Source organism: Gastrolobium bilobum, unplaced genomic scaffold, assembly GCF_033153095.1.
Source record: "Gastrolobium bilobum isolate Gb01-03AN ecotype WA unplaced genomic scaffold, APGP_CSIRO_Gbil_v1 utg1595, whole genome shotgun sequence".
Lineage (NCBI taxonomy): Eukaryota > Viridiplantae > Streptophyta > Magnoliopsida > Fabales > Fabaceae > Gastrolobium > Gastrolobium bilobum.
Window position 1 is genome coordinate 248,176 of NW_026899397.1, and position 27,988 is coordinate 276,163.

The window sequence follows — 27,988 nt, forward strand, 5'->3', positions numbered from 1 at the left end:
AAAATTAATTAGTGAGTGGAACCTAATAAATCTTAATTGTTAGATGCACGAAAATCAATATTTAAGAATTGATGTAATACTTATTGTTCTTATAAAGATATAAGATGATCTTGCCATAATTATATAAATTGTCGAAATAAGTAACATAAAAAATAAATTGGAATGCGGCATCTTATTGGGCCGATTTGGGGAAGAAGAGGAAAAGAAAAGAAATAACAAATTAACGCTTCTATGTAATTTATATTTTGCAATAAAGAAAAAAGTTATCGGAACCTTAGTATTCACCTTTATATTTCCTTATTATCAAACCTCCTCACTCTTAGTTTCTTTATTTTTTTTATCTCCTTGTCCTTCAATGGAGTTTTCTCTAAATTTTTTCACGACTCTTCACTCATTAATTTTTTTCAATTTTTAAGTAATGACTAATAGTTCATGTAGCCTCTTATTATAAGAAAAATATGCCAATGGTAAAAATTAACATGATAATAGTAAAATATTATTTACCTAATAATCATTAAAAAAAATATTTCTATGTGAAATGTTTTAAAATTTTGTTTATGATTGATTTATATATTTTTGGAGTGTTATTGGTAATAATCTATGACTGATTTATATATTTTTGAAGCATTGTTTGTAATAGTTTGTGATTGATTTATATGTTTTTGGAGTGTTGTTTATAATAATTTATGATTAACTTATATATTTTGAAGTGTTTGAATTATATATTTTGGAGTGTTATATGTAATAAATTATGATTGATTTATATATTATTATTAGGGGGTTACACATGTGTGCCAAGATTTCATTTATAACCCTTTTAGGATATTTTATTTTGCTGAGTGCAATAAACTAACAGCATAAGTTTATCGTAATTAGAGTAGGGATATATTATTCTAGAGTGAAGATATTCTAACTACTAAAATTTTTTACTATTAATTTACTACCCATCACATCACCATTGGATCAAAGAGAGAGAATGTTAAAAAAATTTTAAAGAGAGAGAAAATGTTAATCTAATGGTGATTAGATAAGTAGTAAGTTGGTAGTAGAAAATTTTGGTAGTAAGAATATCCTCCTCATTATTCTATCCTATAATTTCATTTTTATCCTGACCATCAAATAAGTTCTTAGGAAATTTTTATTTTTATTTTTTAAAAATTATCTAATAGTAATTTTGATCTAATAATAATAAAAACAATTGTAAGGTAAAAAAAGTTATGGATATAACCTCTCTCTTATAAATTATTTTTAAATGTAAAATAATCTCATAAATCACACTTAACATACGTGACACTTTTTTTAACAATTTTTAAAATTTTAAAAGCATAGCACATCAACACCATTAAATCCAATAACAATTATTTAAAAAGTGAATTTTGTCAAACAGTATTTTAGCAAATAATTACGTGAAATAAAAAGATACACATGTCAAATTTAAATATAAATAACGGGAAAAATGTTTGTCATTTTAAATGACATAATATTTTTTTCTTTTAAGAGAGACAGACACAAATTTTTTTTTATTTAAATTTTAAATTAAAAAAAAATCACAAACTTTCTCTCTCTCATAATTTTTATTTTTCTGTGTCTGTCTCTATTCTAAAATAACATATGTAATTTAAATTAACATAACTTATATTTTCTTGTATAAAAAATAAAAAACACCGGGTACAAAGGAAACAGATTCCTCGTAATCCAGTTCCACTTAACAGCAATCCGAACTCAACTGGGTTTGTGTCTTTTGACCATATCCTATCCTAAAACATCATCGTTTGTCGTTTTTTTTTTTTTTTTTTTTTGAAAAATCCATATTTCAGATTTATCATACAGTATTTTAACATGGAATCCGGAATCAACAACTAAAATCCTCAGGTGCAACCTAAAAGCCTCAAATTTTAAAAAAATCTGAGTGACCTAATTGCAATATCCATTCATCCCAGACTGAAAATTCTAGGTTTTTTTTTTATTATCCTAAAAATAACTTCTACCTGCCCTCTTTTTCCATCGTGATTGTGCATTTCAAGAAACTCAAATTCATTTAAGGGTTCGCGCAAAGAATCAATGGGTCGTTCTCGTGGAAATTTTCACCCCGCCGATGAGGATCCCAACCAAAGGTTCGATCTTTTTTCTTACTATACTTTCGTTATTGCTATTAGTACAAAACAATTTTACTCCGCTGTCACAATGCAAATCTTTCCGCGTGCAATGTTGCTAATTACAATTTAATTTTGCAAAAGTTGTTTTCTTGAATGTGTATGACTGATCAGAGATGTAGTAAAAGCTATGGCGATTTTGCTCTATGATACTCAACTAAGTGTGTGTGTGTTTATTTTTATTTTTATTTTTTTCCAATATGCTTTCTCTGCTTATCTTTCTTGACTGTGTAGGTCAAGGAGAAAAAAGAATGCTGCCAGTGGAGAAAATTCAGAATCTGGAGCAGCAGGTACTTTTTCCACCATCATGTGCTATTGGATTAAGGTCAATTCTACAACACACTATGAGATTATACTGTATTAATACACTATATTATCTCCACTAATCTTAATTAATTAACTGAAATAATCATAATCTTCTACGTTTTCATTCAACAAATCAACTATGAATATATTATAATGTATTCATAAATTGTAAGTCTGTAACTCTAGTGTATTATAGAAGTAACCTTTGAGTTATGTTGTCAACATCCACCAAATACCAAAGTTCTAATTGTCCCTCAATGCATACAATAATCTTTTGCTGAAGATTATATAGGTGTTGCCTGGATTTTTCTTCGATTTTTTGATAAAGTGAACAAGAAGAAAGTTATGGATTCATTGTAATTGTACTGGCAGGCTTGTGGAATGTCTGTCAGGTTAAATATACTAAACCACTTTTTTTCCTGCAAATAAATAAATAAAACACTCTAGCAGTGATAGTTTTTTAGAGCTCTAATTTTCCAGTTATAGATTGTTGATTCATAGATATCGATGTTTGAAAATAATTTTACTTGTTTTCATGTGAGCCAGGTCAAGGAGCAAGTGAAGGAAAAAAGGCTTTGTACCACTGCAATTATTGTAATAAAGATATTACAGGAAAAATCCGTATTAAGTGTGCCATGTGCCCGGATTTTGACTTATGTATAGAGTGTTTCTCTGTTGGAGCTGAGGTGACACCCCATAAAAGCAATCATCCTTACAGGGTTATGGTCAGTAATAGCATTAATTTCAAATTTTTTCTTTTGTTAGAGAAGTATATAAACTATTGATGGACCTTCACTTAACAACTTAAATTTTTGGGTTAAATTGGTTCTTTATATGGTATCAGAGCTTCAATAACTACAAGGTCACGAGTTCGATCCTCACCGCCCCCCTTTCGAGTGGAATTAAAATAAGCACAAGTTAAACAAAAAAAAGTGGCCCTGTGCAATATGCACACTTCAAACCCAAAGGGCTAATGGGCTCTTGTGTGAGGGAGTGTGTTAGAGAATAATATAAATTATTAATGCAGCCTCACCCACCAGCTTAAAATTCTGAGTTGAATTGGTTCTTTACATCTTTTAATGTCTAGTTAGTTTAAAGGTTTTGTTAGAGAGAAAGGTTATCAGTCTCAGGACAATTACAGGGTTAATCAGTTAAGATAAATGGAAATTTAGTCTGAAACTGTATTGTTATCATATGTGGAATATCTAACTCATATTTGAAATAATTTAATGTTAAAGTGAATCTGTCCAAACTATTGTTCAGAAATTGTGTTACTGATAGTTTTGTCGCTTTGTTTTTATACTTGCATTATTCCTCTATGATGGTTTTTTTTAATTCTATTCCATTTGGACAGGACAATTTGTCTTTCCCTCTTATTTGCCCAGACTGGCATGCAGATGATGAAATTCTGCTTCTCGAGGTACTTTCTTCAAATTTATTTCGTAGGAATGGTTGTGACTAGTGGTTCCAAACTGTAAATCATAATATTTGGTGTTCCAAGAAGAAACCTCTTATTTATATCTGATCTTTGTAGCAATAATATTTTGGTTCTAGGGAATTGAAATGTATGGCTTGGGAAACTGGACAGAAGTTGCTGAGCATGTTGGGACAAAGAACAAAGAAGCATGCATAGAACACTATAGGAATGCATACCTGAAGTCCCCGTTCTTTCCTCTTCCGGTATGATAGGCATCAAATGAAGCTGCAATCAATGCTTCTTATTATATTTAGTCTTATAAATGTATTTTAAATCCTGACTGTTATTATTTTTTAGGATATGTCTCATGTTGTGGGGAAAAACAAAAATGATCTTCTTGCCATGGGAAGGGGGCTGGGCGAGGACAAAAAAGGTTTGTCACAACATATAACATCGCATGCATTAGTTTCGAAAGATATTTTTTTTATAAAAAAAAAATTGGATTTCACTTATGTTGTTATAAATCAGACAGGCCTCATTTATCACTGCTGCAGATTGTCTTAAGATAGATGTAGATGTTGCTGATAATTTCTTAAAATGTTCAGACAAAAGTAGAATAAATTTATAAATATTTGTGGCTTCAGATTGTTTTGCATGATTGGTAGGTTTTCTGTTTTGGCGACTTTTTTGTAATCATTGGTCACTTGTGATTGGCACAGGAATTTCCATGGCGGATCTTAGTTTAAAAGAAGATTCTCCCTTTTCTCCATCTAGAGTCAAGTAAGGCTGTGTTTTCTTACGTGCATTACCTCTTGCCATCTTCTGTACTATTTTCTTTTTGACGTTTATTATTTGATTCAGAGTTGAAGATTCCCATAAAGTTGGTTCCTCTGGCCGTTTGCCTTCCAGTTCAAAGTCAGGTAAAGAAAAAAAAGTTCGAAGCTACATCGATACACCAATTTGCTCATGTTCATCTTCTTTACATCTTATCTTGTTTATATTTTTTAGAGTCAGAATCTGCCCCCTCTGGTATCAAACATGCTGCAGCTGGTGCTAACCAGAAGGCATCTAATGTGTCCCGTGGAAAAGGTGGTCCTGGAGTCATTAAAATGGAAGGTGTGCATCTTTTAATTTGGTGCTGAATCCCTATTGACATTAAATACATTCTATCCTTTGGTCTTCCACTCCCATTATAAATTTAAAAAATCCAACTACTTTTTGGAATGATACCTTTTATTCCTAGTAAAATAAAAAGGTGAAGGAAGACTATCATATGTGTGTCTGTTTTGCATGATTTGTCAACTTTGGCAATATATTAACTTTTGAGGAAATGTGGTATTCTTCTATTACTATTAAGACTAAGATTTTGTGTATGCTGAGGTAGGGTAAAGGACGATCAGCTTCTTGCATGAAACTCCTGACACTTTTATATCACTTGGAATCTCAATGGCGTTGCCTTATCTATCCACCATTATAGTCTGAGGAAATTTATGATACAATATTCTGTATTAAGCTTCCTAGTTCCTTTGTCACTGGCAGATTCTCTAGCAGACAGAGATTTTGGAGGAAAGAAGCCAAGTTCCTCAGGAAATGAAGGCTCCTCTTTAGTAGAAATGAGTGGTTATAACCCAAAAAGACAGGAATTTGATACTGAATATGATAATGATGCCGAACAACTACTCGCTGACATGGAATTTAAGGATACTGACACTGAGGAAGAGCGAGAGCTGAAACTACGTGTATTGCGTCTATATTCAAAAAGGTTGACAACCATTTTATTTTATTTTTTATATTTCTCTTCCTGAATCATGTACACTCAACCATTAACAGTAGTGATGTTATCTGGGGTATTGGCAGAGTATTGCTCACACCCTATCTTTAAATTGCAATATCTTGCAGGCTTGATGAAAGAAAACGTAGAAAGGATTTCGTACTTGAAAGAAACTTGTTATACCCAAATCCATTTGAGAAGGATTTAACACCTGAGGAAAAGACAATATGTCGGAAATATGACTGGTTCATGCGCTTTCATACCAAGGAAGAGCATGAGGAATTGCTTAGAACAGTTATCTCTGAGCACAGAACTCTTAAAAGAATCCAAGAGCTTAAGGTTTGAGATGTTTATGGCCTAAAATAATTTTGTAGATTCACTGTTTTTCTCTTTTTGGAAAGGAAAGCTCTCTTTTGGGCTTCTTGTTATCTTTATATTCTGGAATGCTATCCTTTGGTTGCATATAGGTAGAAATTGCTAGAAATGACTTGTTACTGCTTGTGGGATTAGGAAATTTTTCATGCCCGGGAGTGTGGTTATACCATGTTTGAAGTGTCTTATAAGCATTGAAGCTTCCCAGTTAACCATTCCCAGTACTACTACTAGATTTTAGTTGCAAGAATTGGTTGTGTCTAAATGTATAAATCCTTAGATTTGTAATTGTACAGTTATGATTTAATGGATGCTTCTTTCCACTACTGCTGATATTGATTATATGATGTGCATACTGCGTGCACAAATCAAACAATTGACTTAACTCTTAGATTTGCAATACATTGTACTGCAGGAAGCCCGGGCTGCTGGTTGCCGCAATTCAGCTGAAGCGGATAGATATCTGGTACATAAGAGAAGAAGGGAATCTGAAGAAAGTGCTCGTAGGGCTAAAGGTAGTGCTCAGGTTGGCCCAAGTAATCAGGGGGTTCCGAATGCATTATTGTCTCCAGACTCTGCTGGGAAGGATTTGAGTGCAAGACCTACGGGGCCTGCTACTTCAAGTTCTGTCAATGAAATGGATGTGACGGGATACTATGGGGCAGATTTACTTTCTGAACCTGTAAGCGTATAGTCTCTCTCTGCCCCCTCCCCCCCTCCAACAAAAAAAAAAAAATAGTAATACCAGCTATCTATTAGTTTGGCCTTAAGGCCTTTCTTTATTAAGGTAACACAAGCGGTTTGGTAATTAAATGCTATTTGTAAGTCATTGGTCCATGGTATTGGTTTGATGTTTTTAAGAATAGGCTTGCTCCTATTATTGTTACAAAGTTCGACATATAGGTTCTCAGTGGCACCCATCATGCTTGATTTATCGAGGAAGATTGATTTCTGACCTCAAGGGGGCATTTTGTACAAGGATTTTTTTTTAGATTCCTGGGAAAGTGACATTGAGAATCCTATTTACCCATGTTTGGTAGAAGGATTGTGAAAATTTTCCCGAATATGACTTTCCCTTGATTTTGTTTTGTGAACACTTTTTAAGGCAAAATGTGATCCAAGAATACTACTAGAGGGGTGATATTCTTGGATTCCCGAGAGGTGGGAAAATATTTTGGCTTCCGCGTCACTAGCGCCAAGTCTTCAAGTAATATTTTATTCCCACGCCAATTGCACGGTGATGGCGCCACTAGCGCCGCAATGCAGTTTTTAAAATCACCCTACATTCCTATTAATATTTGACAATCAACCAAACATAGAATCAGGAAACCTGAGCCAACATTCCTGGTAATATTTTGGCCTATCAAACAATTTTTTGGTCACATTCCTGGGAAATTCACTTTCCCATCATATTTTTGGTAATCGTGATTCCTAGGCATAAGTTTTTTTCTCTTTTACCAAACGTCCTCCAAGAGTAAAACTGAAAGTCAGGATAAAACCCATCCAATCTTTTTAAATTAGATTCCTTGTTGATGGTGGAAATTTTGATTCTGATTATTAAAAATGCTGTTACTTTTCTGATCGGGTGGAGGGAGATTAATGATACTTAGTAATGATTTTTATTTTGTATAGTAATGTTTTATAGCATCAGGTTGCCCTTTATAGTAATGATTTTGTTTTTGGATATTATGCACTATTCTTTGCCAAGTTTGCCTTTTAAATTAGTGCATTGTTTCTTCATTTATTTTCTGAAATTGTGGTTTATATCTTCTTTGGAAGGAAAAACGTTTGTGCTGTGATATGAGGTTGCCGCCAGCCATTTATCTGAAGATGCAAGAGCAACTGTCTCTACAAATACTTGGTGGCACTGTCTCTGCTAAATCGGATGCTCATCAATTGTTCAAGATGGATACCATCAAAATTGACAGGGTCTTTGATATGCTCATCAAAAAGGGAATTGGTTCACCCTGAGACGTCTAATGCTGCTTCTGATGTGGCACTTCATAACCTATTAGTCTCTCTTCTAGCCTTCCCTAATCGAAATAAATTGCTGCTGTTATATATATAACATTTCTAGAAATTTTGAAGTATAGTATCAAGCTTTAGTTATGGGCAGAGCTAGATAAAAGATGTACTATCCACACGAGTTAATCATTGTTCTATCTGACTTTTGTGATGCTCCTCCCCCGATCCAACTCCTTGAATATGTACTGGGGAATGGGTGGACATTGGTGTGCGTACTAGGATTCAATACGGAAATTAAAGACTCATGGCAAGCTAATGTTAATATGTTATGTAGTCAAGATGTTTATGCAAAAATTGAAAAAGTATCTTGTTAGCTAAGGTGTAGACTTTGGAATTGTTTATTAGCTAAGGTGTAGACTTTGGAATTGGTTGAGTTTTGGAAACACTTTTATGTTGGGTGTGCTTGATAGAAAGATAAACACTAGATAGGGAAAAAGGTCACATTTAAAGCTTTTGTGTAAAAGTGAAGGAAATAAGGATGTAATGGTATTAAATAACGAAAATACAAGCGAGAAGATGGAGTGGAAGCTAAAGCCACAATAGCTTTAATGAGACTCGATGACAATTTCTTGTGGTAGGAGCTATCCTATAATGTAATTGAGGATGAGGATGAGAATTTTGTTTTATATTTCTTTTATTATGATTAGGGTATGTGAAAGTATTTTAATTGTTGACAAACAAATCTGCGATGACGAGAAATGAGAAAAAAATGTGTTCAGACTTAAGATAATGAATGAAAAAGATAAAAAGAAAAAGAAAAAACATTGATTTGTTAATGAATCATTGATTGTCTCAAACATCATAAATGAGACATGAGTAATTCATTTCAAATTTACTCATATTCTTGTTCATGATTTTCATGTGATATAATTGAACTTTCAAAGCTTAATTTTTTTTATTAATATTTTATTATTAATCAATATTTTCAAGTTTCAAAGCTTGATTGGTTAATTTTTTTATTATTAATAAATATTAATTATTAATACAAACATGTTTAGGACTAAGATTTAATTTTCTCCGTTGAAATGTTAATTTTTTTTAAAACTGTTATCTGTTATGCATTAATGAATTATTACAACAGATTTACCAACACAGTTATTTTGAAGAAGTTTAAGTTTTTAATAATAGTGCGCGTATCAAACATTTTTCGAGTGAATGTTACATGGCTCAATATTTATATATATGGGAAAAATGTTTATCCTTTTAAATGACACAACTTATATCCTTTTACTCTCACAAAGAAGTGGGACCCACACCTTTAATTTTTTTGTCAACTCTCTCTCCTCCTTTATCTATCTCTTTCTCTCTCTTAAAATGACACAACTTTACATCCTTTAAAATGACACACACTTTACCCTATATATATATATATATATATATATATATATATATATAGGGGAGGGATCATTTGACTCCAGAGTAAGATTTAAAAGTCTTACTCCTCATCCCAGCCATTGATTTCCGTTCATCCAACGGTTATCATTTATTTGAAATTAATAATTAATTAATGCATTAAATTACTAAATGATAACCGTTGGATGAACGGAAATCAAGGGCTGGGATGAAGAGTAAGACTTTTAAATCTTACTCTGGAGTCAAAGGATCCCTCCCCATATATATATATATATATACATATATATATATATATATATAAAATTTAAATCCGATTATGAGTAATGTTACACGGCTCGATATTTATAAAAAGAATTAGTTAGAATTTTTTATAAAAATGAATTACAGTAATATGAACTCTTTATTCATTTAAGAGTAAATAATAATACAAAAATTATTAACAAATTAAAAAAATATATCTAACTATTGTAATATGTTATAATCAACTTCAAAAATCAACTCTAACATATATAAAAGCCACTCAAATAAAAGAAACAAGAAAGTAGATTGTGAGGAGCTATACTACCAACAATTGTTGGTTCCTTATCTTGTTCCTACCTACTCTTTGTGTGGTCTGATTGTTGAGTAAAAGGGCTCCAATTGTGTGGAACCCACCACTTTACATTTCTCACTGGGCCTTCATAAAATTGTTCATGCCGTTTCTTGACCAGTTTCCAAATATGTGTGAAACGTCAAGCAGCGATAGTATATTTTTTTTAGTACAAAGCAATAGTATAAATTTGATTCACCTTTCATTCTATATTTCTATAGTTAATAATATATGAAAATTATTTCTGTCATGGAATAAGAAACAAGTTCTCTGATGTTGAGAGATAAATAAAGTGAATTTTTTTTTTTTTTTTTTAAAAGAGATACGTTTGTGATATAAGATAAGAATATGATTTCCTATAATATATTTATGGAAATATAAGTTTGATGTTATTGGAGAAAATTATCTTATGCAGTACAACTATCAACTTTTTTTTTTAATTGTGGACCTCTCATAGTTATTTCCTATGAAGCATCGACACTTCAAAAACTCTGACGTGTAGTGTCCGACACTTCCCGACACTCTCGGACACTCCGATACTCCCCTACACTCCAACACACGTTATTGAAATTCAAAAACGATTCACATGTTAAATTGCGTTGAGTTTTTAGTTCTAATTGTTAGATTCGTTAGATTACGATTACTATTTTATTGAGTTTAATATAAATATTTAGAATATCTTATGTTTTTTTGCAAAATTTATGAATATTATAAGTTTAGATACATTTTTTTGTTAAATTATTGAATATTAAAGATAATATATACTACATAACTTAAATATATTACGTAATACCAAAACGTGTCCTAACGTGTCAAAATTTAACATTTTTTAGAATTAACGTGTGGGAGTGTCGTGTCGTATCGTGTCACGTGTTCCGTGTCAGTGTCGATGCTACATAAGTTATATCATCCATGAGCAAATTTTTGATGCACTTATCCCTTTATTTTTTTTAAGATACATAGGGGAATCCTATGCAAATTTTTAGGATATCAAAATTCACCTATATATCATAATAAAAATGCACTAGTGTTGCACTGAGTTCAGTGTGACAAGTGCACTTTAAAATTTTTCCTCAGCCACATGAGATTAGTAACTCCTTTAAAATATACTTATAAACAAATATAGTGATTAATGTTTATTATGTCATAGAAGATAAAATTATTTTTTATACACACATAAAAGTAAATGAGACTTACATTTTTTTCTCTCTTCTTTTTACATGACCCCACACACTTTTATTTGTATATAAAAGATAAAATTATCTCCTATAACATAAGAAACATTAATCGTATAAATATATATAATCAAATTTAACAATAAACACATTATTACGTATGCAGTTCGTCATAAATTTGAATTTACATCAAAGTTTGCCAAGTTTATTTTCCACTTAAAGTTTTTGACTTTTGGAACAAAATGTCTTAATTAATGACGTTGTAGAGTTTACCACAGAAAAAAAAAAGACGTCGTAGAGGAATTTTACAAAAATAATAATAATACTAAAAAAAATTTAATGACAATTTAGCATTACCCTACCATGCTACTGTACTGGGGTACAATACAACTGCATCACCAAGTGTGCGGGGAGAGGAATCAAAGTAGTCAAACAGAATCGTCCACGTGTCCAGAAGTACACATGAAGTGTAGCACCGGAATATCCCTCTGGGAAATGAGAAAATTACCTTGATGCCCTCTGGTTTCTTCTCTTGCACCTTTCTTTTGATTCACCATGTAGCTCTTCAACAACAACAACTCCATTCTCATGTAGTCTATAGTCACCGCTCTCTCTCTCTCTGCAACAATCCTTCTTTACCCATTACCCATTTGGTCTCTCAATAAAAGGGACCATCCCATAAACTCTAAAGCCTCCTTCTTTGCTTAAAAAAGTTTGCTTTTTTTTTTTTTTGGCCATTTGTCTCGCTCTCACCCACACCATTGAACCCACCTAACCCCACTTCACAAAATCTTGGTTTTGTTTCATAACATGAACCTCTGGTTACGTAGCACGATGAATGCACTTTAAAATTCATCTGTTTTTTCCTCTGGTTTTGTTGGGGGCGTTGTTTGACTTCATTTCTGGTCTTCTCTCTCCTCTCATTTCTGGGTGACTCTCTCTCCTGAATCTTGATCCCCCTTTTCTTTGTGACTTCATTTTTTTTTTCTAAAATAATTATTCTGAGGTTTCTGTGGGTTCGGTTCTTCTTCATTGGTTTGAGTTTGAGAGCGGTGTTTTGCCTTAGGGTTTTTCCTAGTCCAATTTGGGTTGGTTAAGGAACGACACGTCATTGCTCTGTGTTTGTGTTCTTTTGATGAGCTAAAGTGGGGTTTGGTGGTTGTTGTTTGTTGCTGCAGAGAATGTCTGTTGGCGAGGTTGCTCCAGTTTTTGTGGCGTGGGAGGAGCAAGTTATATGCCAGGAGCGTGGGAACCGTGTGATTCATTTCTACTTGAAGGATGCATCTGGGAATTCAGTGCTTGCTGTTGTGGGGACTGAGAGGAGTGTGAGGCACATGATGTATGTTGTCCATGACCATTTTTTGCAGGCTTATGGATCCACTCAACCCATCAATGCTTGTAAATGGAGGGCAAGGAGAGAGGTTGTCGACTGGCTCACTTGTTTGGTCTCAAGGAATCGACCGCACATTGATGGTAATTTGGTTTCTGTGTGCAATTTTATGCATTTCAAGTTTTAGATGATTTGTTATGGATACATGTGCTGAATAAAATTACCGTGTGAATGGTTTTTGTGCTTTTTCTTTTTGCTCTTGAATGTTGTTACTCCCACCTAGTGGGATAAGGCTTGGTTGTTTGTCATCAGATTGTTACCTGACTTCTTATTAATTATCTAACTGTTCTTCCCGTGAGTTATCTGTTCTGTTGATTCATACAGTTTATGTCATTCTTGCCAACAAATGAATTTATTCATGTGCATTTACCTGAAAGTTGTATTGTGTACATCTTATTCATTTATCAAATGCGGGTGGCGGCGGTAGCGGCTGACCCCTGAAAATGCTATAGCGGGTAGCGGTATAGCGCAACAGCCAAGTCCTATGCATGAACCTGGTATATACACATATAAATGCTCAAAAATAAATATATTCATTCATAATTAAAATTAATATCTCTGTCATTCCTAACAAGAATTATAAATACCGTCATTCCTAACTCTTGAAGATGTCTGTTCACTGGCTGCCATCTTCAATTTGGTTGCTGGAACAAAGTTGGCTAAGTTGTCAAAAGTCAAAACTAGTAATGTGGATCAACAAAATTGGAATAAAAAAATAATTAGAATAAACAAAATGAAATTGAACAGGATCTGTTCAACGGATTTGGACTTGAACAGAATTGAAAAAGATATAGACTGATAGAATTGGATAGAGAAAAAGAAATAAGTATGGATCAAAGAGCAAAGTTCAACTCTTGCTAAATTTAAAATACCTTTTGCTTCAGCTTTCAAAAATGTCATGAAGCTGTTTTCACTCTTACTGTATTAGCACACAGAGTTTTTGTGAAGAAAATCCATATAACTTTAGATACTTGCATGACATAATACGGAGTTCAAACTCCAAATCCATGTTAAGCAAAAACAGAGACTGGTAGAAAAGAGAGTAGAAAACAGATAGAAAAGCTAACAAAAAAAAGAAAAGAAGACGGAGAGAACCTAAAACAGGGAGAATCATCGCTGGAAGTCAGTCACTCGTCACTGTTCGCCATTTGCCGTTCGCTGTTCACCGAAAGTGGGAGGTATGGGCGCTGCTGGTCGAGTTGAGTCTTAGGGTTTTTTTTTTGGTCGATGGTTTGACGCTCAGAGAGTGAGTAGGGTCAGATTACAAACGAGGGTTAAAAGACAATTTAACCCTTAAAAAAAACTGCTGGGTCATTAAATGAAGGGCAAAAATAGAAATTGGGTACACTTTCCTGTAGCGGCACAATTTGGCCGCAAAAGCAGCTGCTGCAGCCGCTACCGCAATAAGCAACAGTTGTGCAATTGCACGCAATAGCGCTGCAATTAATAACTATTTGGTTTGTTTTAAAGTACTGTAGCTACCAAATGTTTTATTTTATCTATGATCCTGAAATGCACTTGTATAAAATTTATATGCTATTATTTTTTTAATTTAAAAATATGTTAGTATGAATGATCAGTAATTACTGTGTTAGCATCCGTAGCTATTGTATTCATGGTAAGTGAATAAATGTTAGTGACCATGATTGGGTTTTTACTCCGGTTTCTGGCCTGTCATTTTGTTAATGTAATATATGAAACCATCATTATTTTAACCATCAAATATTCATTCTTCTTTCTATCTTGGGAGCATGACTTATGAGGTATTGTAATTATATACATTATGATATTAAATTATAGTAACACCTGTGGTTTGGAAGCGACATGGTTTTGAGATGTAATTGGGCCTTATGATTGGATCAATTATATGAAGATTGAATGGAAAAGCGAATTATATCACATCCTTGCCAACTACCACTATGAAGCGGAGCAGATAGAAAAAGCATAAGCTTCTTTACAGAATTAAGACTTAGAATAAGGAAGATTTAGGTAATAATAAGAGAACTAGGGTTCTAGGGTTGAGGAACCACTCAGATCTAAAATATATCATATGATGACAGAGTACAAGTCTCACGGACTATTTATTCTATGTTTATTTGTATATCACTAAGCCCGGCACAAAGAATACAAGTTTCATCTCAAACTTTGGCCACTAGTCACTGAAAGACCACGTGCTAGTTATTTAACTACTTAATACGGTAGGAATTCTCATTAAAATCACTACAGAAAGGGAAAAAAAATATATATTTTGCCTTTGTAAGGCCATTCTTGTGTACTTTGAAGCTGTTCTGAAAACGCAATACATTGCACAAAATAACATGTTGTATTGAGCATGTAGCTCAATTGGCATTGGCCTCAATCTTTAACATTGAGGTGTGATGATGATGTCGGAAGGGGATGTACTTACAATTTACCCAAAAAATTAAAGAACTTAGAAATGTCACTTAATCATTAGTTTGTGATGGGCCTTAAGTATGTGAATAAAGGTAATAATAGAATTGGGGTGAAAGGAAGAGAGTTTGTTAGGGAGGATTCTTCTAGAATGTTGTTGGAGGCTGGGATAAAAGGAAGGGGAATTTGTGGAGTGAGATATGCATGTATTGAGAGAATTTTGGTATTGGGTTTGGAGGTGCTGCAAGCAGCCCTTTGGAAAACGAACAATTCTTGGCTGTTCTTGTATTTCCTGTTTGTAAGGAGCTTGTCTCCATTTCTGTGTTCATCAGATTCAGTATAGTAAAATTGGGTTTCATCAATTTGATATTAGAGCACTTCTGATCTAGGGGTGTTTCTGGTCCAAATCCTTGAGAGAGTGAAAACCATGGGAGCAACCAACATGTTGGAACTCAAAGAAATGATGAAAAAAATGTCGAAGATTCTGGATGAGGTGATAGAGATAAAGGAGGCACCAACATTCGAAATCAAGAAGGAGCACAATCTTGATGCCAATGTTTAGTCAAAGAAGAATCAAGATGAGGCGGATATGCGATTAAAACCAAATCTACATAAAATCAAGGCTGATACTGAAAAATACGATGGAATTGAAGACACAGAGGTTGAAGAAGAAGCAAAAGAAAAAGCGAAAGAAGGAGGAGGTCGAGATGCAACGATGTTGGCGGATTCTATATCAATGAAGTTAGAAACATTTTGCATTGGCAGCAGGATGGGGAATCATTAGGAGGAGTTCGAGACAGCAGCTGCCATGAGTATGCGGGTTTTACACAGTCCATCAACAAATCCTCCCCCAGCTGCTAGATCCGGACTCACATGATGCGGATATGGGTATTTCCCAGCAAGGCAATCATGGGGATGCATTGGACAACGTAAAAGAGATGAAGGATTTTGCAGGAAGCAGAAAATGGGTGATAGTGAGTGGAAATTCTACAAATTGGGTCTCAAGTTTAGCTACGGGCCAGATCCAAACTAGAGTGAGGCCCAATTCTGGAATTAATGAGGGATGAAATGCTCCAATTGTGCTTGGCCAAGGGGAACGCAATGGGTCTTAGATACTGGGCTCATGTGATATGTATTAGATAGGAGGGTAAACTTGTAATTTGAGCATGGAGTCAAATAAAGGAAATTGTGCAAAAAATAATATGATGGTCGATGGAAAGGGGGCAACAAGCGACTGAAACCGTAACGAGGGAGGCATGGGGGTTCAGATTTCGAAGGTTGTCATTAGAGGAGATGAACGACTGACGATGGCGAAACCTTTGTTTTTCGCTGTGACTTGCTTTTCTCGCCTGACCATGTGTGTCAGAACCAGTAGCTCCATGCCATGGTTGTGGGAATTGATGAATTCGAGCCTGGAGACGTGCGTCCATAATTTTGTGGGTCTCACTTCTAGACATTTATTGAAGTTGTGGGTGAGGTTTAGGTATAGAAAACAGAAATCTTGCTGCCAATTGGACCAATATGCTTCAAGCAATGGGATGCGGGTGGAAAATGTTTCTCTCAATTATGGCTAGATCCTGCCCTCTTCCTTCACTTTGAGGATAAGGTGAATTTCGACGGGGGAGTATTGATGGGTCCGAAGTATGTGAATAAAGGTAGTAATAGAATTGGGGTGAAAGGAAGAGAGTTAGTTAGGGAGGATTCTTCCAGAATGTTCTTGGAGGATGGGATAAATGGAGGAGGAATTTGTGGAATGAGGTATGCATGTATTGAGAGAATTTTGAGGTTGAGGTTAGAGGTGCCGCAGGCAACTCTCTGGGAAAAGAACAGTTCTTGGCTGTTCTTGTATTTTCTATTTGTAAGTATCTTGTCTGAGGTGTAAGTGGGTCAAGCTAGGCCGCCAGGCTTTGACTTTGATAGCCTAAGCCTATGTAAAACATTTAGAGCCTATACTGGCCTATTAGCCTATTAAAGGCTTGATTTATAGGTCTGACATGACCTATTATAAAAAACTAAATAGCCTAACACGACCTATCCAGTTGTAAACTAAAGTTTATAGGCCCAAACTAACACGGCCTATCCAGTTGTAAACTAAAGTTTATAGGCCCAAACTAAAATGAAAAGTAAAAGATAAAATTTCTTATTCACAAAGATCACATAAAATAATATTTTCATTAACACATGAAATAATGCTCATAAAGATCACATGAAAATTTCATTAAAAATTCTCAAACAGTTTTTTTAACAAGATCACAAAGATCCTTAAATAATGTTCATAACAACACATGAAATACTATTTTTATGAGCTTTTTATTTGTTCTTGGCAAATAGCAACCTTCACAATCTTTTAGTGAGCATTCTTCTTATCTTTTTCCAGTTTTAATTGATCATTTTCACTTTTTGCGTCGCTCAAACATCCCCTTCTTGAAAAATAACTACTTATTTTTAAATAAAGCAATGACCAATCATACATGATAAGTGATAAACTCTTAAGGTGAAGTAGAATCTGTTTAAAGAAATAAAATTTTAAATGCACATTTGAGGTCATTGAAAATTTTCTTGTACAAAATATAAAATAAACACTCACGCAGCGCACGCACACGCAAACATATATATATATATATATATATATATAATTTTCACTTTTTTTACTAATTTAATTTAATATTATATTTTAAACTTTAAATAAATATTTATTATTTGCTAAAATAACATCAATCCTATTACTTTGAAAATTAGTGTTACACATCATGATCTCAGAAAATGTCTTTAAGTGAACAACATATATCATAAATATAAAAAACTAAAATGCTACCCTGCACGCTTTTAGGCCAGGCTTTTTAAAGTGGGTATATGTCCTAACTTTTAAATGGATTTCTCTAGAAGCCTAAAAACCTCGCGACCCATTTACACCCCTTGTCTCCGTTTTTGTGTTCATCAATTCCAGTGTAGCAAAATTAGGTTTCATCAGTTTGACAAGTTCTTGCTTTTTTATTTATGTTACCTTTGCTTCGTTGATAGAGAGTGGTGAGAAAGATGTTTTTTGGGTATTCAGTGTCCAGATTTGTGCTGCATAAGGAAATAGGTACTGTTCAATTTGTTGATTAATTTCCTTCACTCTCCATCAGTGCTAGACTTTTTGATTTTTGTGATCTGTTTTAAACTTTCAGATCTATCTGTTCTGACTATATATTTGTGGATCTGTCAATTTTTACTTTCATTCCTTTTTTTTTGGTTTAAGATTAAAGCATTACTCGTGGTGTGATCGTATTCTGCATATTGATTACAATTGGTCATAAAAAACTTTCGATTCTCTTTTTTCTTATTTTATAGCCTTGATGCATCAGTAAGGTTGCTGCCTTGTGACCATGAGTAGTCATAAAGAAAACAGCCTCTCCGCATAATGGGGTAGGGCTGCATACAACTAACCCTCTCCAAGGCCCATAACAGTGGGGACCTTGTACACATGGCTGCATTTTTATTTGCCTCTTTTCATTTGGATGTGAGCCTGAATTGATTTGACATGGCAAGAAAAATTTGATACCGTATCCTTTGATCAAATGGTAAGAAATTTTTTATTGTCTCGACCTATGTGTGTCTATGAAGACAATTAAGGTATATTTTTTTTTGGTAAATAAGACAATTAAGGTATTGAGTTGAGTAATTGATGTCTTATCTGTTTCTCCGATCAGTTTCAAGAACAATCTTGTTATTGTAAAAAAATGATTGATGTTATGTAACAAACTTGATACTTCATGATGGTGTGGCCTTATCCCATTGCACTTCAATTTCTGTTTAAAAACCAATTCTTAGGTTCAAAATGTACGAGGACTTTCCATTGATGAAGATTGTAGTTTAATCTTCTACTTGATATATCCTGCTAAATTCACTATTTTGGTTGTTTCTAACTCTTAAATGAATGTCTGTGAAGTGTATTTTATGCTTTGTTGCATAGATAAGGATATGAATACTGGTATTTGTACGGGTACAGGGGTATGTTAAAATTTCTAAAACTAAGGTATGGATGCAGGAGGATATATCATATAGAAATATGAAACCATAAACAATAAATATCAAAATCATAATGTAATGTAAAGGCACAAGTCTTGAAGGGAATGAAACCACGTTTTATTTCATTTAGTAACAAACCAAACAACTTAGCAACCAAACTTGTTGTTATGCATGGACTGATGTGTACTTGAGTGATAAGTGAGTGTTGAGTATGTAACCATGTGTACTCAACAAGTACTGGCACTGAATATGTACCCGGTACGGGTACGGTAACTATTTAGGAGTGCCTATGCATCATAGATTTATGTAGGTACAGATAGTGGAGAATAGCAATAGTTCAAAGTTGTTGTGAAAAGGGACCAAATATTAACCAAAATCACAACTAATATGCAGTTGGATGCCGACATCTATATGTGGTTATTTTAGAGGTCCTTTAGTCGGAATAAAATGCTTTAGGACCTTTTGATGCCAAACTGACTTACTAGTTATTCTAGATGAATCTCCATTTATCTTGTGGTCTTGTTGATATTTTTATTGTTTATCTTGCCCCTTATTTTACTGCATCGTTACATGATCTATCATTTCTCTTTGAACAGCTTCTTTTCCTGTAGATATGGAAAGAAAGTATTCTGAGCAACCCCATTTTTCTGTTACAGGTGTACAGCTGGATGATTCAGAACAAGGTGTAGAATCTCTCAAGATGTTAACAGCTGGAATCAATGCTTGTAAAAAAAGTTTACCAGATAAAATGGTATAGAAAAGACAACTAATTACATCCATCTATATTTCTTTTTGTATCTCTATGATTAATTCCCCATGCCTTTCCTTTATGTACTGCAGATTTCTAGGAAATTAAAATTTCAAAGTTCAGATATTGAATGGTCAGGCATTGGTTGGTTTTGTGCTAAACAGCTGAAGCACTACTCAGGGTTTTGCAGGAATGGAACAACTGTTAATGTAAGAAAATTATTTCATGGGGGATGAGCTTTCATGGGTGGTGGTTTTATTATATCTCAATTAATTATTGTATCATTTACTTCTTGTAAAGGGTGGGGTGGGTAAGTTTTCTGATTCTCAAGATCTTTTTTTTTCTTCTAATTTTCAGGTTCATTCATTTGTATATATTATGGCTGAAGAAGAAAACCACTACCTTGGTTACTTGGAAGATATGTATGAAGATAAGAAGAGGCAAAAAAAGGTGAAGATACGGTGGTTTCACCAGGGTCAGGAAGTTAAGCATGCGATTCCACAGCTGAATCTGCAAGAGGGAGAGGTTTTCATCACACCTCATGTTCAGGTGATCAGTGCTGAGTGTGTCAATGGTCCTGCAACAGTTTTGACTCCTAAACATTATGAGAAATACCTTGCTGGTCTGCCCCATGGCCCTTTATCTGAGATCCATATGTGCTTTAGGCAGTTTAAAGACAATAAGCTTAAGCCCTTCAAACTTTCTAAGTTGCGTGGATATAGTAACCAATCTGTGCTTTCTTGTTTAAGTAGTCCAATTCTCTCCAAGAGAAAGGCCAAGTGTCTACAAGATGATGAGAACTTCACTGAAGATGATTCTTTAAGGTCCAGCAATAAGAGGAATAGAAATTCTAGGGGGTATCAAGTACTTGAAAAAGGTTCTTCTGGTCTGCAAAACTCTGCTCTGATAAATGAGATGACAACATGTGAACCAAAATACCCGAGTTTAAAATTGAAACTATCAAGAAGAACAATGGGTATTAATGTTATTGGACCTAAGCCTCAACTGTCTTTTAAGGTCAATGAAAAGATTGAGGTTCTCTGTCAAGATAGTGGCCTTAGAGGATGCTGGTTTAGGTGTAAAATCTTGACTATGTCTCAGAGGCAGCTGAAGGTCCAGTATGAAGATGTGCTGGATGTAGATGGGCCGGAGAAATTAGAGGTATGCAATGGAATATGTTTCTTCTCTCTCTCTCTCTCTGTTTATATATATATATATATATATATATATAGGCTGGGTGATTTTGTAATCTAGTAGAAGTAATGACTGTTGTGATTTTTGGGCTTAGAAGTCCAATCACATCTCACTAGTTTTGCTGTTGTGAAGCTAGGGAAAGAGTATGATTCTCAGCCCTGTTGTTAACATGTGTAGGAATGGGTCCTTGCATCTAGAGTTGCAGATCCTGACAAATTGGGTATGCGATGTTCAGGCCGCTTAACAGTTCGACCATGCGCTCCTGAATTTACTACAGATCATAGTTTTGAGATTGGAGCACCAGTGGATGCCTGGTGGTGTGATGGATGGTGGGAAGGTGTCATAACTGCCATCAATGTTCGTGGAGTTGGAATCCAGCAGGTTTATTTGCCTGGTAGGAAGTAATAGACTTGTATTTTTTTATTTGTAATTTTCTATTATTATTTTTGTGCCAGAGTCCACTGACTCGTGGATGAACAGTATTCTATTTTGTGAATCATGCTTGTTTGGGTTCGGCTTCTAATGGTTGGTAATATGATTCTCTGTAGGTGAAGATAAGTTTCTAATGGTCGAGAAGAATAACATTCGGATATCCCAAGATTGGATTGGTAACAGGTGGGTTGATATACCTGGAAAGCCTAACATTTGCAGCTATATATCTTTGAATGTCAGTTCCAGCATCAGACTGTCAGCTAATTCTGCAATGGTAGATGGATCTATGTCTGATTGCGGTGCAATATTAGAAAGTAAATCTTCGTCAATTCCCAAAGTTGAAGTTGCTCAAAAGGTTGAGCCAGAATTATCTTGTTTGGAAGCACCTGATGACCTGGAAAGTATGAAGAGAATAACTTTGAGGAAGCCGCTCCATGCCATTCATGAAGAAGACAAGGATAACAACACTGGTGGTGGTAGTGTTGGTGACAGTGACAATGACGATGTTTATGATGATAGGAAGTCACTCCATGCCTTTGATGAAGACAAGGATAATAGCTTTGGTGGTGGCAATGGCAGTGGCGGTGACACTAACAATGATAATGATGATGATGATGCTGACAACACTGAAGGGGACAGTGAGGAAAATTTGATGATGGAGGGAAATTTTGATTATTCCGAACCAAAACTTGATGCAGCAGAAGCAATACAAGTTACATGAATACATATGGTAGAGCTAAATGGTTTGTTTTTTTGGTATCCTAGTGATTATACCTGAAGGTGGAATCACCTTGTATATACAACGAAGTGAAGCCCCGGGGTAGTAATATACATGCAGAGGATAATGAAAGTTTCTGACTTTAAGGATAACTCTAGTGTATAGCTTATGTGTTTTGGTTCAGTCTTTCATTAGATCAATACTCTATAGGATGATATATTTTAGGATGTTTATTAAGTCATGTGGTTGTTAGATGCACAATTGCGCATGTCTTAAGAGTAAAGTTAGCCCATGAGTAAAGTTTGTGATTTAAGATTTTAAGCAGTTTTGACTTTTGACCATATGTATCTTTCAAGATTTTGTCTTGTTTCAAGTTCAAAATCCTTACACCTAATGATATGGCTGTAGCCACATTTCCAGATTTGTCTTCGACATTTTTTTTTTCTTGTGACTAGAAATGAGGTTTTGACTATGTGATTAGAAATGAGGCGGACTATTTTAATCGTTGTATTAGCCTATGATTTTGTGTTGTTAAATATTTGTTTTTCTATTTTTATTTTTGAAAAGAGAGTTTCATTTAACCATTTATTGCATCAACCAAAATTATAGTTAGGTTGGATTTTTTTTTTGCTAGAATCTGTAAAGTCTACCCTAGATAATGTGTAGCTACAAAATATAAATTGGTGGTTTTAGAAGTTCGATTAAATAAAATACAAAAAATACAAAAGAGTTTTCAAAATCCGAGAATAAGATAAAAAATAAAGAATTCAAGCAAAGATTGTTTCAAGAAGGACCATGATAGTTAAATGAACAAACAAATGATAGTTAAATGAAGAAATAAATGAAATGTGGAATGAGAAGATTATTTGTATTCATAAAGTAGAAAAGGAGAGTCTTTGGGGAAAGTAAATGGAATGAATTTCAAAGAAAGAAAATTTAGTGGTGGAATGAAGAGGTGTACGAGGCAAATAGAAAAAAGAATAAAGAAGGGATATTGAGAAGAGAATCGTATGATAGGATTCCAAAAACGGTTCTATGGTGGGTTCATGAGAAGAAAAAAGTTCCATCAAAATATGTAGACACAATCTTTATGTTCGCTTTATATTTATTTATTTTTTTGTATTTTTTAATTTTTTTGTATTTATTTATTTATTTTCTCTCTTTTTTTCTGATTTTTTTTTAATATTCATTAATAGTTAATCTCAACTAATTTGGAATAAAACTATTGTTGATATTAATATTAAACATAGAGAAACAATGTACTAATTTAAAAGGCAAACTTCGGAAAGATTGTGTATAATATCTAAAAACAAATTACAACCTACCTCACACCAAATGTGAATGCCCTAACATAAGGAAGGTTACATATAAACTTATCCCAACCAGGGGCAGATTCAAATAAATTTATTTATGTCTGCATACTTAGTGGTGGGATTTGGGCAGTACCCACTAATTTTTTTGAAAGAAAATTTTAAATACATTAAAAACAAAAGAATATAAACAAGAAAAGAAAAGAAAATTTCAACTTAACATAAGAAAATAGTAATAAAAAAATATTTATAGCCATCTGATAGTAACATAGTATCTATAGCCATGTGTCTAGGAGGCGTTTTGTACACAATGAATTAAGAAAATATTTAGATATTTATAAAAGAGAGGTCATAACTCCCCGGCTTTGGATCTCAACCATCTACCTCCAGCTGACTAAAAAACTATAGAGGCCCTTATGCATCTGATAGTAACGTAGTATCTATAACCATGTGTCTAGGAGGTGTTTTGTACACAACAAACTAAGAAAATATTTAGATATTTATAACAAGCTTCGATTCGAGCAAATTACATTATTTATAGGGTTCATCTTTTCCACAATCAATGTAGATAAACATTGAGCTCAAAACGACGTAATTTTGAGGCGAAAATCAAGGTATTTTTGTCATTATAATTTATTTTAGGATTATAATAGTATATCTTATTATAATTTTTTTATTTTTCAACCCAAAAAGACGTCATTCTGAAAACGAATGTAGATATCACTGTACAAATATTAAAGCCTTACTTATAGTTGATAGATTAGTATACAAAACAAACTTTGATTTGGAGCAAAATTTATATATGCACTTGCAGATACTGGCGTAAGTGTGGGTCCCCCATTGATCTCAATCAAATATATCACCCATACCTATATAAGTAAGAAGGGTTTCGTATAAACTTAAACCCGAATAAAATTTTTTAAGGAGTTATTAATCTTATGTCACATAAGATAAGTATCTTATGTGGGTGAACAAAGTTGTGGGCCCACAATTTTAAAAAAAAATATAAAAGAAAAAGAAAAAATTGACACAAGATTCCATGAGTATGCAACATAAGATAGTTGTCTTTTGTGACATAAGACAACTATTTTCCAACTTTTTATCACTTTTTTCGGTACAAATCAAAACCAAAGTTTTGGTGGTACTTGACCAGGTCGTCTGAATCCATCCAATAGTACAGCAGCGCCCACATTCAGTAATAAAGAAGGGAAAAATAAATTTTATGTTGTAGAAGAATTTTAATTTCATGTCATAGATACATCAAGTGTGAGACCCATCTATTTAAAAAAAAAAAAAATGTCACACTTTTTTATGGTATGTGTAGGAAGAATTTATTTTTTCATGCAACTTGAGAAAATAACATGAGAAAAACAAATACCAATAAAGGAACACATTCTCATTTATACCCGTAAGCATATCTAGTGAATTGGTAAACCAGATAACCTGACCGGCCTAGTCTCGGCCGTCTAGTAATGTCATTAAAAATGAACCATCTTGCTCTATCCCGCATTTGCCTCTATTGTATTCAGTAGTAGGTAGGAAGGAAAGGCCAAGGATAGCTATATTAATCACAATTTTAATAAAAAAAAATGGATTGGATATTTATCAATCCCCATTACAAATATTCAACGGACACAAGTCAATGTTAGTTTAATAGATATTAAACTATAACCAATTACAAAATTTAAGTGTAAAGTAAAATTTTATCTATTAAAAAAGAAGAAGAAGCAGGTTATATGGGCCAACCCACTTCATGACGAGTTCAACCCGCACTTAAATAAAGCGTGTTACACGGGTTGCAAAACATAACCCATCCCCTCATATTTAACAGGCGGGATGGGTCAGCCCAGCGGGTCAATTACCTGTATACATTAGATGACTTAAAGAAACGCGTGAGAATAAATCTCAATAACCTTGACCATGCCGCTTTATCTATCGCGAAATTTGTTGCTGCAATTGTGGGACAGTTTCGACAAGTCATCTTTGTTTAAGTTAATAAACTTGTATAGGTGACAAAAATAAAAAATAAAATAAAAAAATACTAAGGTGACATCATACTTGATAAAAAATACTTAACACATCGTATTAGTCCTTAATAAATATTTATTATTATGTGTATTAAAATTACTTATATATTAATCATCTTTTAACGTGAAATTATTAAAATAATTATTCAAAATTAATTTAATTTAATTTTACATTATTGATAATTTTGATTTTTAATTTTTATATTATTTCATACAATACACCAGCACATATGATAGTATAAATTAAAGCACAAAGCTTGTAATAGGATAACACTTCGTGCAAAAAGTAACTAGACGCGTGACTAATCCTTGATGGGCTATTAATTGTGGAGCTTTAAGAATGAAAAAACTAAAGGAAAATTTGAGAACTACACGCATGCACCTTAATTTATAACACAAAATAGAATAAAAATTCGTATCGTTATTATGAAGCCATTTAGCATTATTGGTATATGACGTAAAAGGGTCACGGGTGGCAACTCAATGCACATACACGCAAAACATGCATTTAAGTGATATAATTAATAACCACGAAAGACTTGCACTCCAAGCAACCACATGCATACAATATATAAACTTGTATATATATACATAATCACGGAGATGGCTCTTAAATTGTTTCAGTCTGCCATGTTTAATTTGGGGTACTCCATGGACAACAAAGAAGAACAGTGCAAGCAGATTGAAGATTATCCGAAGGAAGAGGTGAAGAGCTCTGCAAACAATTTCAAGGCTTCTGAGTTTCAAATGCCTCTTCACTATCCGCGTTACAGGAAAGAAGACTATGAGAAGATGGAGGAATGGAGGGTGGACTTGCTTCTCAAGCAATATGGAATAAGTTTCAAGGGCACCCTTGATGACAAGAGGGCTTTTGCAATGGGAACATTCTTGTGGCCAGATCAATATTGAAATGGCTTTAGCAAGGCTGAATGCTAATAAATGTACAAGTTTCATGTTTTGTACTTGACCGTGTAGGATACATGAATAGTAAAGTAAAAGACCATATTTACCACTCTAGGTTAATTTGATGATATCGTAAATGAATGTCTATAGTTGTGTACTTATAATTGTTCTTCTACATAAAGCATGAGTTGCATTCCATTATTGTTTGTACTACTTTTTTTGGGTGATGTTTATTAGAAAGGTAACTCAGAGAATAAAAATTGCATTTTATTTACTTACTTGAAAACAGAGAATACAAAGGTAATATATAGAAAATATCCGAAGAGTGAGAAAATGGCCTAACATAATGGCCTCACCAAAATGGCTAACAGAATGGCCTAACTAAATGGCCTAACAGAATGGCCTAATAATATCAGAAGCACAAAAATGACAGCTCAGTTTCTAGAAACAATTACAACAGAAAAGAAATAATAAAAACTAAAAATATAAAAATATAAAATGCTAATAGCCCTCTCAAGATGGAGAGTAGAGATTCAGAATTCCCATCTTGGATATCAGAATTGCAAACTTGGAAGGAAGCAAAGGCTTTGTGAGAATATCCGCAAGTTGCTTTGAGGAAGGTACATGAAATGTTTTCAGATGCCCTTTGATGATATGTTCACGAACAAGATGACAATCTATCTCGATATGTTTTGTGCGCTCATGAAAAACAGGATTAGCAGCAAGATGAAGAGCAGATTGATTGTCACAGAATAGATGAGCAGGACCAGAATGTAGAACTTTGAGATCTTTTAAAAGAGAAAACAGCCAGAGGAGTTCGCATGTTACAAGAGCCATAGACCTATACTCTGCTTCTGTGGAGGATCTGGAAACAGTGTTTTGTTTCTTGGATTTCCAAGATATAACTGAATCCCCAATGAATACACAAAAACCAGAAATGGACCGGCGACTATCAATACAAGAAGCCCAATCAGAGTCACAAAAAACATTAAGTTGAACAGTAGAAGAAGAGGAGTAAAAAATTCCTTGACCAATGGTGTGCTTGATATAGCCAAGCAATTTGTGGGCTGCTTGAAGATGAGGAAGCCGTGGAGCAGCCATGAATTGGCTGAGAAAATTAACAGTGTAGCAGATGTCTGGTCTAGTGATTGCCAAGTAAATTAAACGTCCAATTAAGCGACGGTACATGGAAGGATGAGGGAGAAGACCTCTATCAGAAGCAGAGAGCTTAAGTCCAACTTCAAAGGGGGTGCTGCGGGGTTTGCAACCAGAAAGTCCAGAATCTTTAATAATATCCAATGCATAATGATGCTGACAAACAGAGATACCTTTGGCAGAACGAGCTACCTCAAGGCCAAGGAAATAACATAAGGGACCAAGATTCTTGAGCTTGAATTTGTTGTGAAGATCATCAATAAGAAACTGTACTTCAAGAGAATTGTTAGATGCAACAATTATATCATCCACATATACCAATACAGCAATGAAGCATGATCCAGAAGAACGCACAAATAAAGAATGGTCAGATTGTGACTGATTAAAACCAAGTAAATTCGATGTATTGGAAAACTTTGCAAACCATTGTCGTGATGCTTGTCGAAGTCCATACAAGGACTTATGGAGGTGACAAACAACATTAGGTGGAAGAGAAGGTTGAGTAGAAGAATAGCCAGGGGGCAAATGCATGTAGACTTCTTCTAATA

The 27,988-nt window shown here is 33.9% G+C and overlaps 4 protein-coding genes across 7 annotated transcripts; 3 read left to right on the forward strand and 1 right to left on the reverse strand.

Moving 5' to 3' along the window:
* The first annotated feature begins 1,847 nt into the window (after positions 1 to 1,847).
* LOC133290275 (transcriptional adapter ADA2b) lies at positions 1,848 to 8,313 on the forward strand. Of its 4 annotated transcripts, none has more exons than XM_061488347.1 (14): positions 1,848 to 2,114; positions 2,388 to 2,443; positions 3,006 to 3,184; positions 3,814 to 3,879; positions 4,014 to 4,139; positions 4,234 to 4,313; positions 4,482 to 4,487; positions 4,618 to 4,656; positions 4,738 to 4,760; positions 5,416 to 5,638; positions 5,776 to 5,986; positions 6,435 to 6,566; positions 6,606 to 6,701; positions 7,799 to 8,313. In XM_061488347.1, the coding sequence occupies exons 1-14, from the start codon at positions 2,062 to 2,064 to the stop codon at positions 7,988 to 7,990; spliced, it is 1,482 nt and encodes a 493-aa protein (XP_061344331.1). In that variant the 5' UTR covers positions 1,848 to 2,061; the 3' UTR covers positions 7,991 to 8,313. The 4 variants fall into 4 exon arrangements, with proteins under 4 accessions (XP_061344331.1, XP_061344332.1, XP_061344329.1 ...); XM_061488348.1 differs by having other exon boundaries at positions 5,428 to 5,638; XM_061488345.1 differs by lacking the exon at positions 4,482 to 4,487 and adding an exon at positions 4,885 to 4,992 and having other exon boundaries at positions 4,234 to 4,309; positions 4,596 to 4,656; positions 4,738 to 4,796; positions 6,435 to 6,701.
* Positions 8,314 to 11,757: 3,444 nt separating this feature from the next.
* On the forward strand, positions 11,758 to 22,434 carry LOC133290289 (uncharacterized). Its single transcript, XM_061488364.1, has 7 exons — positions 11,758 to 12,091; positions 12,340 to 12,634; positions 19,610 to 19,704; positions 19,794 to 19,910; positions 20,059 to 20,862; positions 21,073 to 21,289; positions 21,444 to 22,434. The coding sequence occupies exons 2-7, from the start codon at positions 12,343 to 12,345 to the stop codon at positions 22,046 to 22,048; spliced, it is 2,130 nt and encodes a 709-aa protein (XP_061344348.1). The 5' UTR covers positions 11,758 to 12,091; positions 12,340 to 12,342; the 3' UTR covers positions 22,049 to 22,434.
* A 3,551-nt stretch (positions 22,435 to 25,985) lies between these two features.
* LOC133290251 (uncharacterized) lies at positions 25,986 to 26,291 on the forward strand. Its single transcript, XM_061488318.1, has one exon. The coding sequence runs from the start codon at positions 25,986 to 25,988 to the stop codon at positions 26,289 to 26,291; it is 306 nt and encodes a 101-aa protein (XP_061344302.1).
* A 507-nt stretch (positions 26,292 to 26,798) lies between these two features.
* On the reverse strand, positions 26,799 to 27,971 carry LOC133290253 (uncharacterized mitochondrial protein AtMg00810-like). The gene has a single exon (XM_061488319.1). The coding sequence runs from the start codon at positions 27,969 to 27,971 to the stop codon at positions 26,799 to 26,801; it is 1,173 nt and encodes a 390-aa protein (XP_061344303.1).
* Between the last annotated feature and the right edge of the window lie 17 nt (positions 27,972 to 27,988).

Bases quoted from the DNA above. Each gene is read 5' to 3' on its own strand.
- LOC133290275 (XM_061488345.1), top strand. From the start codon at position 2,062: ATGGGTCGTTCTCGTGGAAATTTTCACCCCGCCGATGAGGATCCCAAC. The intron at 2,115-2,387 runs GTTCGATCTTTT...TTGACTGTGTAG, and splicing joins GATGAGGATCCCAACCAAAG to GTCAAGGAGAAAAAAGAATG. The intron at 4,657-4,737 runs GTAAGGCTGTGT...TATTTGATTCAG, and splicing joins TTTTCTCCATCTAGAGTCAA to AGTTGAAGATTCCCATAAAG.
- LOC133290289 (XM_061488364.1), top strand. From the start codon at position 12,343: ATGTCTGTTGGCGAGGTTGCTCCAGTTTTTGTGGCGTGGGAGGAGCAA. The intron at 12,635-19,609 runs GTAATTTGGTTT...TTTCTGTTACAG, and splicing joins GAATCGACCGCACATTGATG to GTGTACAGCTGGATGATTCA. The intron at 20,863-21,072 runs GTATGCAATGGA...TAACATGTGTAG, and splicing joins ATGGGCCGGAGAAATTAGAG to GAATGGGTCCTTGCATCTAG.
- LOC133290251 (XM_061488318.1), top strand. From the start codon at position 25,986: ATGGCTCTTAAATTGTTTCAGTCTGCCATGTTTAATTTGGGGTACTCC.
- LOC133290253 (XM_061488319.1), bottom strand. From the start codon at position 27,971: ATGCATTTGCCCCCTGGCTATTCTTCTACTCAACCTTCTCTTCCACCT.